General features: G+C 43.1%; 1 protein-coding gene across 1 annotated transcript; it reads left to right on the forward strand.

The window, feature by feature from the left end:
* Positions 1 to 699: 699 nt before the first annotated feature.
* On the forward strand, positions 700 to 2514 carry Gm52446 (predicted gene, 52446). The gene has a single exon (XM_030251550.1). The coding sequence runs from the start codon at positions 700 to 702 to the stop codon at positions 2512 to 2514; it is 1815 nt and encodes a 604-aa protein (XP_030107410.1).
* The last annotated feature ends 15065 nt before the right edge of the window (positions 2515 to 17579 follow it).

The following is a 17579-nucleotide window of genomic DNA, read 5'->3' on the forward strand; positions in this document are numbered from 1 at the left end:
CATAGTGCTACTGGGATGGTTGGGTATTCCAAAGCACCTGTCAATTCCCCATTGATCCAAAGGCTGTATAAAAAACCAAAACAACAACAACAACAACAAAACATCAAAAAGAAACCAAACAGAAAAAAAATGAGATCTGAAGCTCCATCCTGATCTCTGGAGTCTGTTTCCCAGATTTGTGACTCCGCCTCTGTCATCCTGTCATCCTCTACTGTTGGGAGCCGCGCCCACATTCGCCGTTACAAGATGGCGCTGACAGCTGTGTTCTAAGTGGTAAACAAATAATCTGCGCATATGCCGAGGGTGGTTCTTCACTCCATGTGCTCTGCCTTCCCCGTGACGTCAACTCGGCCGATGGGCTGCAGCCAATCAGGGAGTGACACGTCCTAGGCGAAGGAGAATTCTCTTTAATAGGGACGGGGTTTCGTTTTCTCGCTCTCTCTTGCTTCTTGCTCTCTTGCTTCTTGCATCCTGGCTCCCAAAGATGTAAGCAATAAAGTTTTGCCGCAGAAGATTCTGGTTTGTTGCGTCTTTCCTGGCCGGTCGTGAGAACGCGTCTAATAACAATTGGTGCCGAATTCCGGGACGAGAAAAAAACTCGGGACTGGCGCAAGGAAGATCCCTCATTCCAGAACCAGAACTGCGGGTCGCGGTAATAAAGGTTCCCGTAAAGCAGACTGTTAAGAAGGATTCAACTGTATGAATTCAGAACTTTTCAGCTGGGGAACGAGAGTACCAGTGAGTACAGCTTTACGAGGTAAGCCTGGCCTTGAACTTTCTAAGGAAATTCAAGACAGTCTATCAGAAGTAAAGTGGAATATGTTTGGCCTTGAATTTTTTCTAGTGTTAGAAGCCCTTTTGTTCCTTTTCACATGTTATCAAGTGGTTAAGGCAGGGCGGATTCTAGATGAAATTCAGGACAAGCTATCAGAAGTAAAGTGGGGAGAGAGAGTAGGAGCAAAGAGAAAATATGGTACACAAAATAAGTATACAGGCCTTTCCAAGGGTCTTGAACCCGAGGAAAAGTTAAGGTTAGGTAGGAATACCTGGAGAGAGATTAGAAGAAAAAGAGGAAAAAGGGAAAAGAAGAAAGATCAATTAGCGGAGGTCTCTAGGAGATACTCGTCACTAGATGAGCTCAGGAAGCCAGCTCTTAGTAGTTCTGAAGCAGATGAAGAATTCTCCTCTGAGGAAACAGACTGGGAGGAAGAAGCAGCTCATTATGAGAAAAAAGGGTACCAGCCAGGTAAAGTGCTAGCTAATCAGTTAAGGAAGCCAAAAGCGGCTGGCGAAGGCCAGTTTGCTGATTGGCCTCAGGGCAGTCGGCTTCAAGGTCCGCCCTATGCGGAGTCCCCGCCCTGCGTAGTGCGTCAGCAATGCGCAGAGAGGCAGTGCGCAGAGAGGCAGTGCGCAGACTCATTCATTCCCAGAGAGGAACAAAGGAAAATACAACAGGCATTTCCGGTCTTTGAAGGAGCCGAGGGTGGGCGTGTCCACGCTCCGGTAGAATACTTACAAATTAAAGAAATTGCCGAGTCGGTCCGTAAATACGGAACCAATGCTAATTTTACCTTGGTGCAGTTAGACAGGCTCGCCGGCATGGCACTAACTCCTGCCGACTGGCAAACGGTTGTAAAAGCCGCTCTCCCTAGTATGGGCAAATATATGGAATGGAGAGCGCTTTGGCACGAAGCTGCACAAGCGCAGGCCCGAGCAAACGCAGCTGCTTTGACTCCAGAGCAGAGAGATTGGACTTTTGACTTGTTAACGGGTCAGGGAGCTTATTCTGCTGATCAGACAAACTACCATTGGGGAGCTTATGCCCAGATTTCTTCCACGGCTATTAGGGCCTGGAAGGCGCTCTCTCGAGCAGGTGAAACCACTGGTCAGTTAACAAAGATAATCCAGGGACCTCAGGAATCCTTCTCAGATTTTGTGGCCAGAATGACAGAGGCAGCAGAGCGTATTTTTGGAGAGTCAGAGCAAGCTGCGCCTCTGATAGAACAGCTAATCTATGAGCAAGCCACAAAGGAGTGCCGAGCGGCCATAGCCCCAAGAAAGAACAAAGGCTTACAAGACTGGCTCAGGGTCTGTCGAGAGCTTGGGGGACCTCTCAGCAATGCAGGTTTAGCGGCTGCCATCCTTCAATCCCAAAACCGCTCCATGGGCAGAAATAATCAGAGGACATGTTTTAACTGCGGAAAGCCTGGGCATTTTAAGAAAGATTGCAGAGCTCCAGATAAACAGGGAGGGACTCTCACTCTTTGCTCTAAGTGTGGCAAGGGTTATCATAGAGCTGACCAGTGTCGCTCTGTGAGGGATATAAAGGGCAGAGTCCTTCCCCCACCTGATAGTCAATCAACTGATGTGCCAAAAAACGGGTCATCGGGCCCTCGGTCCCAGGGCCCTCAAAGATATGGGAACCGGTTTGTCAGGACCCAGGAAGCAGTCAGAGAGGCGACCCAGGAAGACCCACAAGGGTGGACCTGCGTGCCGCCTCCGACTTCCTATTAATGCCTCAAATGAGTATTCAGCCGGTGCCAGTGGAGCCTATACCATCCTTGCCCCTGGGAACCATGGGCCTTATTCTCGGCCAGGGTTCACTCACCTTGCAGGGCTTAGTAGTCCACCCTGGAGTCATGGATTGTCAACATTCCCCTGAAATACAGGTCCTGTGCTCAAGCCCTAAAGGCGTTTTTTCTATTAGTAAAGGAGATAGGATAGCTCAGCTGCTGCTCCTCCCTGATAATACCAGGGAAAAATCTGCAGGACCTGAGATAAAGAAAATGGGCTCCTCAGGAAATGATTCTGCCTATTTGGTTGTATCTTTGAATAATAGACCTAAGCTCTGCCTTAAGATCAACGGAAAAGAGTTTGAAGGCATCCTTGATACCGGAGCAGATAAAAGTATAATTTCTACACATTGGTGGCCCAAAGCATGGCCCACCACAGAGTCATCTCATTCATTACAGGGCCTAGGATATCAATCATGTCCCACTATAAGCTCCATTGCCTTGACGTGGGAATCCTCTGAAGGACAGCAAGGGAAATTCATACCTTATGTGCTCCCACTCCCGGTTAACCTCTGGGGAAGGGATATTATGCAGCATTTGGGCCTTATTTTGTCCAATGAAAACGCCCCATCGGGAGGGTATTCAGCTAAAGCAAAAAATATCATGGCAAAGATGGGTTATAAAGAAGGAAAAGGGTTAGGACATCAAGAACAGGGAAGGATAGAGCCCATCTCACCTAATGGAAACCAAGACAGACAGGGTCTGGGTTTTCCTTAGCGGCCATTGGGGCAGCACGACCCATACCATGGAAAACAGGGGACCCAGTGTGGGTTCCTCAATGGCACCTATCCTCTGAAAAACTAGAAGCTGTGATTCAACTGGTAGAGGAACAATTAAAATTAGGCCATATTGAACCCTCTACCTCACCTTGGAATACTCCAATTTTTGTAATTAAGAAAAAGTCAGGAAAGTGGAGACTGCTCCATGACCTCAGAGCCATTAATGAGCAAATGAACTTATTTGGCCCAGTACAGAGGGGTCTCCCTGTACTTTCCGCCTTACCACGTGGCTGGAATTTAATTATTATAGATATTAAAGATTGTTTCTTTTCTATACCTTTGTGTCCAAGGGATAGGCCCAGATTTGCCTTTACCATCCCCTCTATTAATCACATGGAACCTGATAAGAGGTATCAATGGAAGGTCTTACCACAGGGAATGTCCAATAGTCCTACAATGTGCCAACTTTATGTGCAAGAAGCTCTTTTGCCAGTGAGGGAACAATTCACCTCTTTAATTTTGCTCCTTTACATGGATGACATCCTCCTGTGCCATAAAGACCTTACCATGCTACAAAAGGCATATCCTTTTCTACTTAAAACTTTAAGTCAGTGGGGTTTACAGATAGCCACAGAAAAGGTCCAAATTTCTGATACAGGACAATTCTTGGGCTCTGTGGTGTCCCCAGATAAGATTGTGCCCCAAAAGGTAGAGATAAGAAGAGATCACCTCCATACCTTAAATGATTTTCAAAAGCTGTTGGGAGATATTAATTGGCTCAGACCTTTTTTAAAGATTCCTTCCGCTGAGTTAAGGCCTTTGTTTAGTATTTTAGAAGGAGATCCTCATATCTCCTCCCCTAGGACTCTTACTCTAGCTGCTAACCAGGCCTTACAAAAAGTGGAAAATGCCTTACAGAATGCACAATTACAACGTATTGAGGATTCGCAACCTTTCAGTTTGTGTGTCTTTAAGACAGCACAATTGCCAACTGCAGTTTTGTGGCAGAATGGGCCATTGTTGTGGATCCATCCAAACGTATCCCCAGCTAAAATAATAGATTGGTATCCTGATGCAATTGCACAGCTTGCCCTTAAAGGTCTAAAAGCAGCAATCACCCACTTTGGGCAAAGTCCATATCTTTTAATTGTACCTTATACCGCTGCACAGGTTCAAACCTTGGCAGCCACATCTAATGATTGGGCAGTTTTAGTTACCTCCTTTTCAGGAAAAATAGATAACCATTATCCAAAGCATCCAATCTTACAGTTTGCCCAAAATCAATCTGTTGTGTTTCCACAAATAACAGTAAGAAACCCACTTAAAAATGGGATTGTGGTATATACTGATGGATCAAAAACTGGCATAGGTGCCTATGTGGCTAATGGTAAAGTGGTATCCAAACAGTATAATGAAAATTCACCTCAAGTGGTAGAATGTTTAGTGGTCTTAGAAGTTTTAAAAACCTTTTTAGAACCCCTTAATATTGTGTCAGATTCCTGTTATGTGGTTAATGCAGTAAATCTTTTAGAAGTGGCTGGAGTGATTAAGCCTTCCAGTAGAGTTGCCAATATTTTTCAGCAGATACAATTAGTTTTGTTATCTAGAAGGTTTCCTGTTTATATTACTCATGTTAGAGCCCATTCAGGCCTACCTGGCCCCATGGCTCTGGGAAATGATTTGGCAGATAAGGCCACTAAAGTGATGGCTGCTGCCCTATCATCCCCGGTAGAGGCTGCAAGAAATTTTCATAACAATTTTCATGTGACGGCTGAAACATTACGCAGTCGTTTCTCCTTGACAAGAAAAGAAGCCCGTGACATTGTTACTCAATGTCAAAGCTGCTGTGAGTTCTTGCCAGTTCCTCATGTGGGAATTAACCCACGCGGTATTCGACCTCTACAGGTCTGGCAAATGGATGTTACACATGTTTCTTCCTTTGGAAAACTTCAATATCTCCATGTGTCCATTGACACATGTTCTGGCATCATGTTTGCTTCTCCGTTAACCGGAGAAAAAGCCTCACATGTGATTCAACATGGTCTTGAGACATGGAGTGCTTGGGGGAAACCCAGACTCCTTAAGACTGATAATGGACCAGCTTATACGTCTCAAAAATTCCAACAGTTCTGCCGTCAGATGGACGTGACCCACCTGACTGGACTTCCATACAACCCTCAAGGACAGGGTATTGTTGAGCGTGCGCATCGCACCCTCAAAGCCTATCTTATAAAACAGAAGAGGGGAACTTTTGAGGAGACTGTACCCCGAGCACCAAGAGTGTCTGTGTCTTTGGCACTCTTTACACTCAATTTTTTAAATATTGATGCTCATGGCCATACTGCGGCTGAACGTCATTGTTCAGAGCCAGATAGGCCCAATGAGATGGTTAAATGGAAAAATGTCCTTGATAATAAATGGTATGGCCCGGATCCTATTTTGATAAGATCCAGGGGAGCTATCTGTGTTTTCCCACAGAATGAAGACAACCCATTTTGGTTACCAGAAAGACTCACCCGAAAAATCCAGACTGACCAAGGGAATACTAATGTCCCTCGTCTTGGTGATGTCCAGGGCGTCAATAATAAAGAGAGAGCAGCGTTGGGGGATAATGTCGACATTTCCACTCCCAATGACGGTGATGTATAATGCTCAAGTATTCTCCTGCTTTTTTACCACTAACTAGGAACTGGGTTTAGCCTTGATTCAGACAGCCTTGGCTCTGTCTGGACAGGTCCAGACGACTGACACCATTAACACTTTGTCAGCCTCAGTGACTACAGTCATAGATAAACAGGCCTCAGCTAATGTCAAGATACAGAGAGGTCTCATGCTGGTTAATCAACTCATAGATCTTGTCCAGATACAACTAGATGTATTATGACAAATAACTCAGCAGGGATGTGAACAAAAGTTTCCGGGATTGTGTGTTATTTCCATTCAGTATGTTAAATTTACTAGGGCAGCTAATTTGTCAAAAAGTCTTTTTCAGTATATGTTACAGAATTGGATGGCTGAATTTGAACAGATCCTTCGGGAATTGAGACTTCAGGTCAACTCCACGCGCTTGGACCTGTCCCTGACCAAAGGATTACCCAATTGGATCTCCTCAGCATTTTCTTTCTTTAAAAAATGGGTGGGATTAATATTATTTGGAGATACACTTTGCTGTGGATTAGTGTTGCTTCTTTGATTGGTCTGTAAGCTTAAGGCCCAAACTAGGAGAGACAAGGTGGTTATTGCCCAGGCGCTTGCAGCTCTAGAACATAGTGCTCCCCCTGATATATGGTTATCTATGCTTAGGCAATAGGTCGCTGGCCACTCAGCTCTTATATCCCACGAGGCTAGTCTCATTGCACGGGATAGAGTGAGTGTGCTTCAGCAGCCCGAGAGAGTTGCACGGCTAAGCACTGCAATGGAAAGGCTCTGCGGCATATATGAGCCTATTCTAGGGAGACATGTCATCTTTCATGAAGGTTCAGTGTCCTAGTTCCCTTCCCCCAGGCAAAACGACACGGGAGCAGGTCAGGGTTGCTCTGGGTAAAAGCCTGTGAGCCTAAGAGCTAATCCTGTACATGGCTCCTTTACCTACACACTGGGGATTTGACCTCTATCTCCACTCTCATTAATATGGGTGGCCTATTTGCTCTTATTAAAAGGAAAGGGGGAGATGTTGGGAGCCGCGCCCACATTCGCCGTTACAAGATGGCGCTGACAGCTGTGTTCTAAGTGGTAAACAAATAATCTGCGCATATGCCGAGGGTGGTTCTTCACTCCATGTGCTCTGCCTTCCCCGTGACGTCAACTCGGCCGATGGGCTGCAGCCAATCAGGGAGTGACACGTCCTAGGCGAAGGAGAATTCTCTTTAATAGGGACGGGGTTTCGTTTTCTCGCTCTCTCTTGCTTCTTGCTCTCTTGCTTCTTGCATCCTGGCTCCCAAAGATGTAAGCAATAAAGTTTTGCCGCAGAAGATTCTGGTTTGTTGCGTCTTTCCTGGCCGGTCGTGAGAACGCGTCTAATAACACTCTACTGACTGTATATCAGTCCCTATATCTGAGCCACCAACAGGGTCCCTTGAGAAGATCCTTGCAATCTGCTGAGATAAGTGGACCTCTATGAAAATAGGCAATACTCCATCTCACAGATGGAGCAGTCAGCTCAAATTCTGAGGGGAGTCAACGAGAGTAGCCAGAGGAAGATTTTTACTAAACAGCTTAATACTTTTTATGATAAAGACATAGACCTCTGCCCCTGGCTTCTAGTAGGACAGGTCTGGGATGAAAACACTTGGGAATAGATAATCCACAAGGCCCAGAAAAAAAGAGTTTGAGGATGAGCTTCTGCCCTATTTTTTCCCTGGTCACTGCCACTGAACTTGGCTGTCTCAGAGGCTGGGCACTGCAGTCACAAAAGGCCCTCCTGAGCAAGCTTGAGGGTCCAAAAATGCATGAGAATTCAAAAGCATGTTCTCAGACACACCCTGAGCTGGGTCCTCCTCTAGTTAAAGGATATGTAAAGTCTGAAGAGGACAAGACTCCTCCAGAACCCTCCTGAGAATCGAGATGCTCCTCTCACAAAGTGAAGCTAACAAGGATTTACCCTGCACTGGAGAGAATTTCTTGGCTTGTGGCTCTGATGAAGAGGTGAAAGATTCTGCTCAGTCACATCCCTGGGTCTACTGCCAGGAAAAGACACCAGAGGTCTAGACCACCAAAGGCTCTGGTGCCGGTTGGCCTTCCCCTCTTCTTGTAGTGTTGGCTTGGCCAAACTTGACTTGCCCTTTTGCCCCTGTTCCCGGGGCTCATCTTTGCTTCTCTTGTCTAAGAAAATGCTGAATCCTGGGGTTGTCAAGGATGACAGGAATCTAGGAGTCATGGGAAAAATATACAAGACCAACAGCTGCTACCCTAGGGGTACTATCCATATTTCCAGGTCTTTAGTCCTGCCTAACCAAACAGAGCAGACAAACCATAAGGCTCTTTCTAAGGGGGAAAACATGCATAGATTTAGGCAATGTTTTCCTGAAACCAATACATCCAATATGTGGATATTTTGCCTTTTACGATTTGTAATAGCTCCCAATGCTTCATTTGTGCTTCCAATACTTGCCCACTGTTGGTAGCCTTGCCAGCTAATGCTTCAATAACTCACCACCTAGCTGGAAATGGTATCCACTCAGAGTTACATGATAGCCCCCTGTTTGATTAGGCTGGAGTACCCCATCTGTTTAAAATGGGCTAAACATGTGGATAGACCGTGTCTCATTAACACCACTATGACAAAATTAATGTGTGAATTCCCTTACTTCCTCCTCTGGTGTGGGGGCCTCTTGTCTGTCTCCATGAATGCTTCCTCTTCTTCCTCTCCCTATGTCCTAGTTCTTATTCTGCAGTTCTTCCTATATGAGCCTGAAGACATGGCATTTTTTGCTCTAAAATCACACCAAGAGAGATCTTTGTTCCTTTGCTGGTGGGGATCAAACTTATCTTCTCCATGGGGTCTGCAGGGGCCTCTGAATTGGCCCTCATACAGACCCATTACCTGGCTGCAGACTTCAGGGACAAACTCAACCAAGACATGGTACTAAGAATGGAAAGCCTAGAGACACTCCAGCACCAGACAAACTTACTAGCTGGAATGGTGTTGAAAAATAGGAAAACCCTAGGTCTGATAATTGGTTAATGTGACGGACTTGTATTGTGGTAGGGGAATGTTGCTTTTATGTTAATGAATAAAATATTGTTGAATCAAATGAAACTTTCAATACACAAAATTGCTTACTTGGTAGCAACAATCTGAGCCAATGTCCTGGTTCCAAAACCATTACCTGGTTCCAAAACCATTATCAAAACCTTACCTAGATATAACATGTGTTGATTCCTATGCTTGCTCTATGCAGCATCATGATATTTACCCCCAACTATTCCAGTTAGTACAGTGACAAGTTTCTACCATAGTGGTCTGTACTGGCTAGTTTTGTGTCAACTTGACATAGCTGGAGTAATCATAGAGAAAGGAGCTTCAGTTGAGGAAATGCCTCCATGAGATCCAACTGTAAGGCATTTTCTTAATTAGTGATCAAGGGGGAAAGGCCCCTTGTGGGTGGGACCATCTCTGGGCTGGTAGTCTTGGTTCAATAAGAGAGCAGGCTGAGCAAGCCAGGGGAAGCAAGCCAGTAAAGAACATCCCTCCATGGTCTCTGCATCAGCTCCTGCTTCCTGACCTGTTTGAGTTCCAGTCCTCACTTCCTTGGTGATAAACAGCAGTAGGGAATTGTAAGCTGAATAAACCCTTTCCTCCCCAACTTGCTTCTTGGTCATGATGTTTGTGCAGGAATAGAAACCCTGACTAAGACAGTGGTCCTAAAGTTTACCAAAGATACCTATGATAACACAGCTCCTTTTTAAAAAAACAGGAAAGGGAGAGATGAGGATGCTGTGGCTCCTGGGTTGGGCCCTTTGGACTATGAGGGAGGTTTTACCACTGCTTGAAAAGTATGAGCACCCATGTCCAGTGCAATACCCATTGCCACAAGATAGAGGAACCTACCAAACTAGTAGAACCTCAGTATACACAAGGAACAGGGCAGTGGCTGCTTCACCATCTTTAAAAAAGTCCCTTCAGATGCTGGCAGCCTGGCACCTCCATATAGTACTAGTGGGAAGGTTGGCTATTCCAAAGCTCATGTTGATTCCCCACTGTTCCAAAGGCTGTATAAAAAGGCTTGCTGTTGTATAAAAAGATCTTAACCTGTATGTTGGCCTCTGAAGTCTGTTTCCCAGGTTTGTTACTTTGCCTCCTCCTCCTCCTCATCCTCCTCCTCCTCCTCCTCCTCCTCCTCCTTTTCCTCTTTCTCCTCCTGGATCCCAGTTCCCACATACTGGTACTAACATCACTTATAAAATCCAGGAAGTAAAATCTAGGAAGATGGAGTCTCACCTCTTTCTTTGTTTCCAAAGAATTCTGGAGACAGTGACTCCAGAATTCACTGCACCTAAGCAGCAATTGGAGTGGGGAACAAACACAGACTCACTCTGATACCCATCAGTTCTTAGGAATCCAGAGAGCCCATATAATCTTCTGCAATAGTTTCATCTCAGAGGTCTAGGAAGATACCTCCTATCGGAATAGCAGTATCGAAAGTAATGACAGGCCGGGCGGTGGTGGCGCACTCCTTTAATCCTAGCACTTGGGAGGCAGAGGCAGGTGGATTTCTGAGATTGAGGCCAGCCTGGTCTACAAAGTGAGTTCCAGGACAACCAGGGCTATACAGAGAAACCCTGTCTCGAAAAACAAAAACAAAAACAAAAACAAAAACAAACACAAAAACAAAAACAAACACAAACAAACAAACAAAAAAGAAAAAAAGAAAAGAAGAAAAATGAAAAAGAAAAAGAAAAAGAAAGTAATGACAGGCAGTTATTTTCTTTTTATAGCTTGTTCCCTCTGGTAGAGGTCAAAAAGGCTCTTTGGCAGACGTAGTTACTGCTGAAATGTGAGCAACAGCTTTTTCTGTACATAGGTGGGCTCTTAAGTGTAGAGTAATACCTCTTAGGCTTTGTATGCATACCTTGAGAAATAGTTTTAAGTTTTTTTATTTACTTTTCAATATGATTGTTTCTCAGAAAATTAGGAAATAATCTAAATCAAGACCTAGCTATACTACTATTGAGCATATACCCAAAAGATGCTCAATTCTACTATAAGGACAGTTCTGGTTAAGGATGCTGAAAAACTGTGACTGGGCCAAAGCCTGACCATCACCAATGCCATAATGCCTCATCACAAGTCTCTCCTCTTAAATGCACCCAGGATAACTTGTTAGGTGCCAGCTGCCCTAAGCCTAGCTACCCTTCTGCTTGACCCAGATCTAGGTGGGCATCTACATGACTGCTCACAGATTTTGGCTCAGATCCATGGGACCAGACTAGACCTTCTTGATACCCCCTTGATGGATGCAGAGGTAACACTGTTCACCAATGACAACAGCATTATTCAGAACTGACAGAACTATGCTGGGGCAATGGTGGTCTCAAACTCTGAGATCATATAGGCAGGTCCATTTCTGGAAGGAATGTCAACCAAGAAAGCTGAACTGGTAGCTCTGACCAAGGTGTTAGAGCTGAGAAAAATCAAGAGACACAGATACCTAATGTGTCTTTGCTACCACTCATGTACATGGGGGCTATTTATAGATAAAGAGGCCTTCTGACAGGAGAAGGAAAGACTATCAAAAATAAAGAAGAAATCTTCTCCCTAGTAAGGGTTATGTGGGGGCCTAAAATGCTGGCTATCATTCACTACTTTAGGCACCAGAAAAGAAAGGATCAGTTTCAGAGGGCAACAATGGGGCAGATTAAGCATCCTGTCACACTGCCCTAGAAATCAGACTTCTCTTGCTTCTGACTTCTCCGATTCTAGGGGATGTTATACTCCCCAGCCATCCTATGTATTCAAAAGATGACATAACCTAGACTATAAATATGCCTATGTACCAATGTTATGACAGATGGTAGAGAACAGCAGATTACAAACATATGATGCCAGAAGAAATGAGACTATACATATACTTCAGAAGATCCACCACTGTTCCTATGGACATATAGTGAATGCAGGATTTGATATCAGGATTAGAGATGCCAACTCAAAGATTATCAAGAAAAGTAAAGCATGCCAGCTAACTAATACAGTGGTGAATGAGAAGAACTCTGGTAATAAGTTCAGAGGCAAAAGGCTAGGGTCTACTGGGAGACAGACTTCACAGAGGAAAAGGCAGAAAAATTTAGACATAAATATTTACTGATGTTTATAGATATTTTTTCAGGTTGGACAGAAGCTTTCCCACTAAACATAAAACTATAATCATTGTGACAAAGCAGCTATAAAAGGACATACTGCCAAGGTAGGGACTTTCTCAGACTTTAGAGTCAGACAATGGAACAGCTTTTGTATTCCAGGTAAGTCAGAGACTAACCAATATTCTGGAGATTGATTGGAAACTTTTTGTATATATAGACCCCAGAGTTTAGGACAGATAGAGAGAATAAACAAAACCCTAAAAGAGACCTTAACTAAATTGACCTAAGAGACTGGCAATGACTGAGTTAACTTTCCTTCTGTTTACTCTCTACCAGGTGTATGAAACTCCCCTTAGCAGATGGGACTCAACCCTTTCGAAATCATGTTTGGGATAACCTGCCCCCATTGTTCATAGCATGAAGGCAGAGGTCATTGCTGAGTTTGAGGATTGCCAATTGCTAGATGATCTTGAAGGTATCCAATGGGCTCATAAACATGTTTGGCTTAAACTTCATATTCTCTATAAAACAGGTCCCCCTCCAGCTAGATGTCATTAGAGCATCATTAAAAATTGTCTCTCTCATTGCCCTGGAGGTCGACAGGATTACAATATGGAATCACAGACCCACTTGCAGTTGAAGATGACCCAGACCAGTGGGGGGAAACTCAGCCTCAGGACTCCCTCCTGTCTGCCAGTGATGGGGTCCCTACCCAACCCCCAGGGACACCACGAGTATTGGTGACCCCCTCTAAAATATCATAATAACTTCTGGAAGCTCCATGATTGGGTCTTCAAGTACCAGAGAAAGGGGGGAATGAGAGACCATATCTTTTGGGTTCAGACTCTATCTTAGAGAACCTGACCTAAGGCTGAACTTAAGTTAACGAACAGGTCAGTACCTATTAAAAGACTCCCAAAGAGGGGAGACCCTCACTCAAGTCTTGGGATGGTGTGACCCCCCAAGAACTCACGAGAGACCGTCCTTGCTGCAATCGCACGAGGTTTATTGACAGGAACCAGTGTGCTGGAGCCGACTCGTATCCCATGCAGAGGTTGAGGAGTTCAACCCTGAGTAGCTTGGAGAAGGGGTATTTAAGGGAAGAAATCTCAATCCAAGGGGGTAGGGAGGGCGTCATTAGAAAATACTGAAAATACCAGTGAAAAATCATAAGGGGATCTGACTTTTGTGGTCATCCAGTTCCTGGAACAGGGTCACCAAACTGGCTTGTGTAATTATCTGTTCTTATGGGTATTCAAGTTCCTGGAACAGAGTCAGTGAACTGGTTAACCTACAATCTTGGCTCTACTCTGTTTGCTAGGGGGTCTGGATTTTTCCTGGTCTTTCACTAGCACCAGTTTCCCTCAACAGGACCTGTCCCTAGCACCAGTTTCCCAACAAATGTGCACCCCCAGGTAACAAGCCCACCCCTGCCTAACAACCACCAATCAGAAGGAAAGCAGAAGTTAAGGTTATGATTTGGCTCCCAGGACCATCCAATTATGTTAATGGCCATAATGACCCCCCCCCAATTAGATGTGTACCAGGCTAAATACCCACTTCTTGCTTCTTTAATTGCTTGCCTGAAACTAGGCTCAGGGCCCTAACTTCTTGCTGTGTCAGGGATGGTAGGAAGCCCAAACTCAAACTTGAATAAAAGAGACACTAATGCTATTGCATAGATGAAGCTCCTTAGTGGTCTTTTGAGGTTCACAAACATTTCCTGGCACAATAATAGCCAGGAATTGGAAACAACCTAGATGTTCTTCAACAAAAAATGGATAAAGAAAATATAGGATTAGGGAAGCAGAAAACCTGGCCTGATGAAGAGGAACTCTCAATTCTGAATATCTATGCTCCAAAGGCAAGGGCAGCCACATTCATTAAAGAAACCTTAGTAAAGCACAAAGCACACATTGCACCTCACACAATAATAGTGGGAAACTTCAACACACCACTTTCATCAAGGGAGAGATAGTGGAAACAGAAACTAAACAGAGACACAGTGAAACTAAGAGAAGGTATGAAAAAAATTGGATTTAACAGATATCTACAAAACATTTTATCCTAAAACAAAAGGATATACCTTCTTCTCAGCACCTCATGGTACCTCCTCCAAAATTGACCATATAATTGGTCACAAAACCTACCTCAGCAGATACAAAAATATTGAAATTATCCCAAGGATCCTATCAGATCACCATAGACTAAGGTGATTAATATAAAGCCAACATTTGGGTGGAGACTGAACAACACTATTCTCAATGATACCTTGGTCAAGGAAGAACTAAAGAAAGAAATTAAAGACTTTTTAGAGTTTACTGAAAATGAAGCCACAACATAGCCAAACTTATGGGAAACAATGAAAGCATTTCTTAGAGGAAAACTCATAACTCAGAGTGCCTCCAAAAAGAAACAAGAGAGAGAACACACTAGCAGCTTGACAACACACTTAAAAGCTCTAGAACAAAAGGAAGCAAATTCACCCAAGAGGAGTAGACAGTGGGAAAAAATCAAACTCAGGGGCAAAATCAACAAAGTGGAAACAAGAAGAACTATTCAAAGAATCAATCAAATGAGGAGCTGGTACTTTGAGAAAATCAACAAGATAGATAAATCCTTAGACAGACTCACTAGAGGGTACAGGGACAGCATCCTAATTAACAAATTAAGAAATGAAAAGGGAGACATAACAACAGATCCTGAAGAAATCTATAACACCATCAGATCCTTCTACAAAAGGCTATACTCAACAAAACTGGAAAACCTGGATGAAATGAACAAATTTATAGACAAATACCAGGTACCAAAGTTAAATCAGGATCAGAGTAATGACCTAAGTAGTCCTATATCCCCTAAAGTAATAGGAGAAGTCATTAATACTCTCCCAACCAAAAAAAAGCCCAAGACCAGATGGGTTTAGTGTAGAGTTCTATCAGACCTTCAAAGAAGATCTAATTCTAGTTCTTCTTAAAGTATTCTACAAAATAGAAACAGAAGGTTCTCTACCCAATTCATTCTATGAAGACACAGTTTCTCTGATACCTAAATCACAGAAAGACTCAACAAAGATAGAGAATTTCAGACCAATTTCCCTTATGAATATCAATGCAAAAATACTCAATAATATTCTCGGTAACTGAATCCAAGAACACACCAAAACAATCTTCCATCCTGACCAAGTACTTTTCATTCCAGGGATGCAGGGATGGTTTAATATATGGAAATCCATCAAAGTAATCCACCTTATAAACAAACTCAAAGACAAAAACAACATGATCATCTTGTTAGATAGTAAGAAATCATCCAACACCCAGTCATGATAAAAGTCTTGGAAAGATTAGGAATACAACTTCATACCTAAACATGATAAAAGCAATCTACACCAAACCAGCAGCCAACATCAAAGTAAATGGTGAGAAGCTGGAAGTAATCCCACTAAAATCAGGGACTAGACAAGGCTGCCCACTTTCTCCCTACCTATTCAATATAGTACTTGAAGTCCTAGCTAGAGCAATTTGACAAGAAAAGGAGATCAAGGGGATACAAATTGGAAAGGAAGAAGTCAAAATACCACTATTTGAAGATGATATGATAGTATATAATAATAACCCTAAATATTTCACCAGAGAACTCCTAAACCTGATAAAGTTTAGTTTCAGTGAGGTAGCTGGATATATAATTAACTCAAAGAAGTCAATGGCCTTTCTCTAAACAAAGGATAGACAAGATGAGAAAGAAATTAGGGAAGCAACTCCCTTCACAATAGTCACAAATAATATAAAATACCCAGTGTGACTCTAACTAAGGAAGTGAAAGATCTGTATGATAAGAACTTCAAGTCTCTGAAGAAAGAAATCAAAGATCTCAGAAGATGGAAAGATCTCCCATGCTCATGAATTGGCAGGATCAATATAGTAAAAGTGGCTATCTTGCCAAAAGCAATCAACAGATTCAATGCAATCCCCATCATAATTCCAACTCAATTCTTCAACGAATTAGAGAGGGAAATTTGCTGATTTGTCTGGAATACCTAAAAGCCTAGGATATCAAAAACTCTTCTCAATGATAAAAGAATCTCCGGTGGAATCACCATGCCTGACCTAAAGCTGTACTCAGAGCAATTGTGATAAAAAACTGCATGGTACTGGTATAGCGACAGACAAGTAGAACAATGAAATAGAATTGAAGACCCAGAAATGACCCCACACACCTATGGTCACTTGATCTTTGACAAAGGATCTAAAACCTTCCAGTGAAAAAATGACAGCATTTTCAACAAATGGGGCAGGCACAACTGGAGGTTATCATGTAGAAGAATGCAAACTGATCCATTCTTATTCTTTTGTAATAAGGTCAAACATACGTTGATCAAGGAACTCCACAGAAAAACAGAAACAGTGAAACATATAGAGGAGAAAGTGGGGAAAAGCTCTGAAGATATGGGCACAGGGGAAAAATTCCTGAATAGAACAGCAATGGCTTGTGCTGTAAGATCGAGAATCAACAAATGGGACTTCCTAAAATTACAAAGCTTCTGTAAGGCAAAAGACACTGTCAATAAGACAAAAAGGCCACCAACCGAATGGGAAAGGATCTTTACCTATCCTAAATTAGATAGGGGACTAACATCCAATATATATAAAGTACTCAAGAAGGTGGACTCCAGAAAATCAAATAATCCCATTAAAAAAATGGGGATCAGAGCTAAACATTTAATTCTCCCCTGAATGGCTGAGAGGCACCTGAAAAAATGTTCAACATCCTTAATCATCAGGGAAATGCAAATCAAAACAACCCTGAGATTCCACCTCACGTCAGTCAGAATGGCTAAGATAAAAAATTCAGGTGATAGCAGATGCTGGCAAGGATGTGGAGAAAGAAGAACACTCCTCCATTTTTGGTGGGATTGCAAGCTTGTACAACCACTCTGGAAATCAGTCTTGTGGTTCCTCAGAAAACTGGACATAATACTACCAGAGAATCCCTCAAAACCTCTCCTGGGCATATATTTAGAAGATGTTCCAACTAGTAAGAAGGACACATGCTCCACTATGTTTATAATAGCCAGAAGCTGGAAAGAACCCAGATGCCCCTCATCAGAGGAATGGATACAGAAAATATGGTACATTTACACAATTGATTACTACTCAGTTATTAAAAAGAATGAATTTATGAAATTCCTAGGCAAATGGATGGACTTGGAGGGTATCATCCTGAGTGAAGTAACCTAATCACAAAAGAACTCACATGATATGTACTCACTTATATGTGGATATTAGCCCAGAAACTTAGAATACCCAAGTTACAAGTTTGAAAACACATGAAACCCAAGAAGAATGAAGACCAAAGTGTGGTCACTTTGCCCCTTCTTAGAATTGGGAACAAAACACCCATGGAATGAGTTACAGAGACTGAAAGATCCTGACAGAATGTAAAAGGTCACAGAAGCCCTGAAATTGACAAAATAGATTTCATTGTTAGTAGA

Source organism: Mus musculus, chromosome X (assembly GCF_000001635.26).
Source record: "Mus musculus strain C57BL/6J chromosome X, GRCm38.p6 C57BL/6J".
NCBI lineage: Eukaryota > Metazoa > Chordata > Mammalia > Rodentia > Muridae > Mus > Mus musculus.

What these genes read in the sequence shown, in the direction of transcription:
- Gm52446 (XM_030251550.1), top strand. Translation starts at nt 700, where the DNA reads ATGAATTCAGAACTTTTCAGCTGGGGAACGAGAGTACCAGTGAGTACA.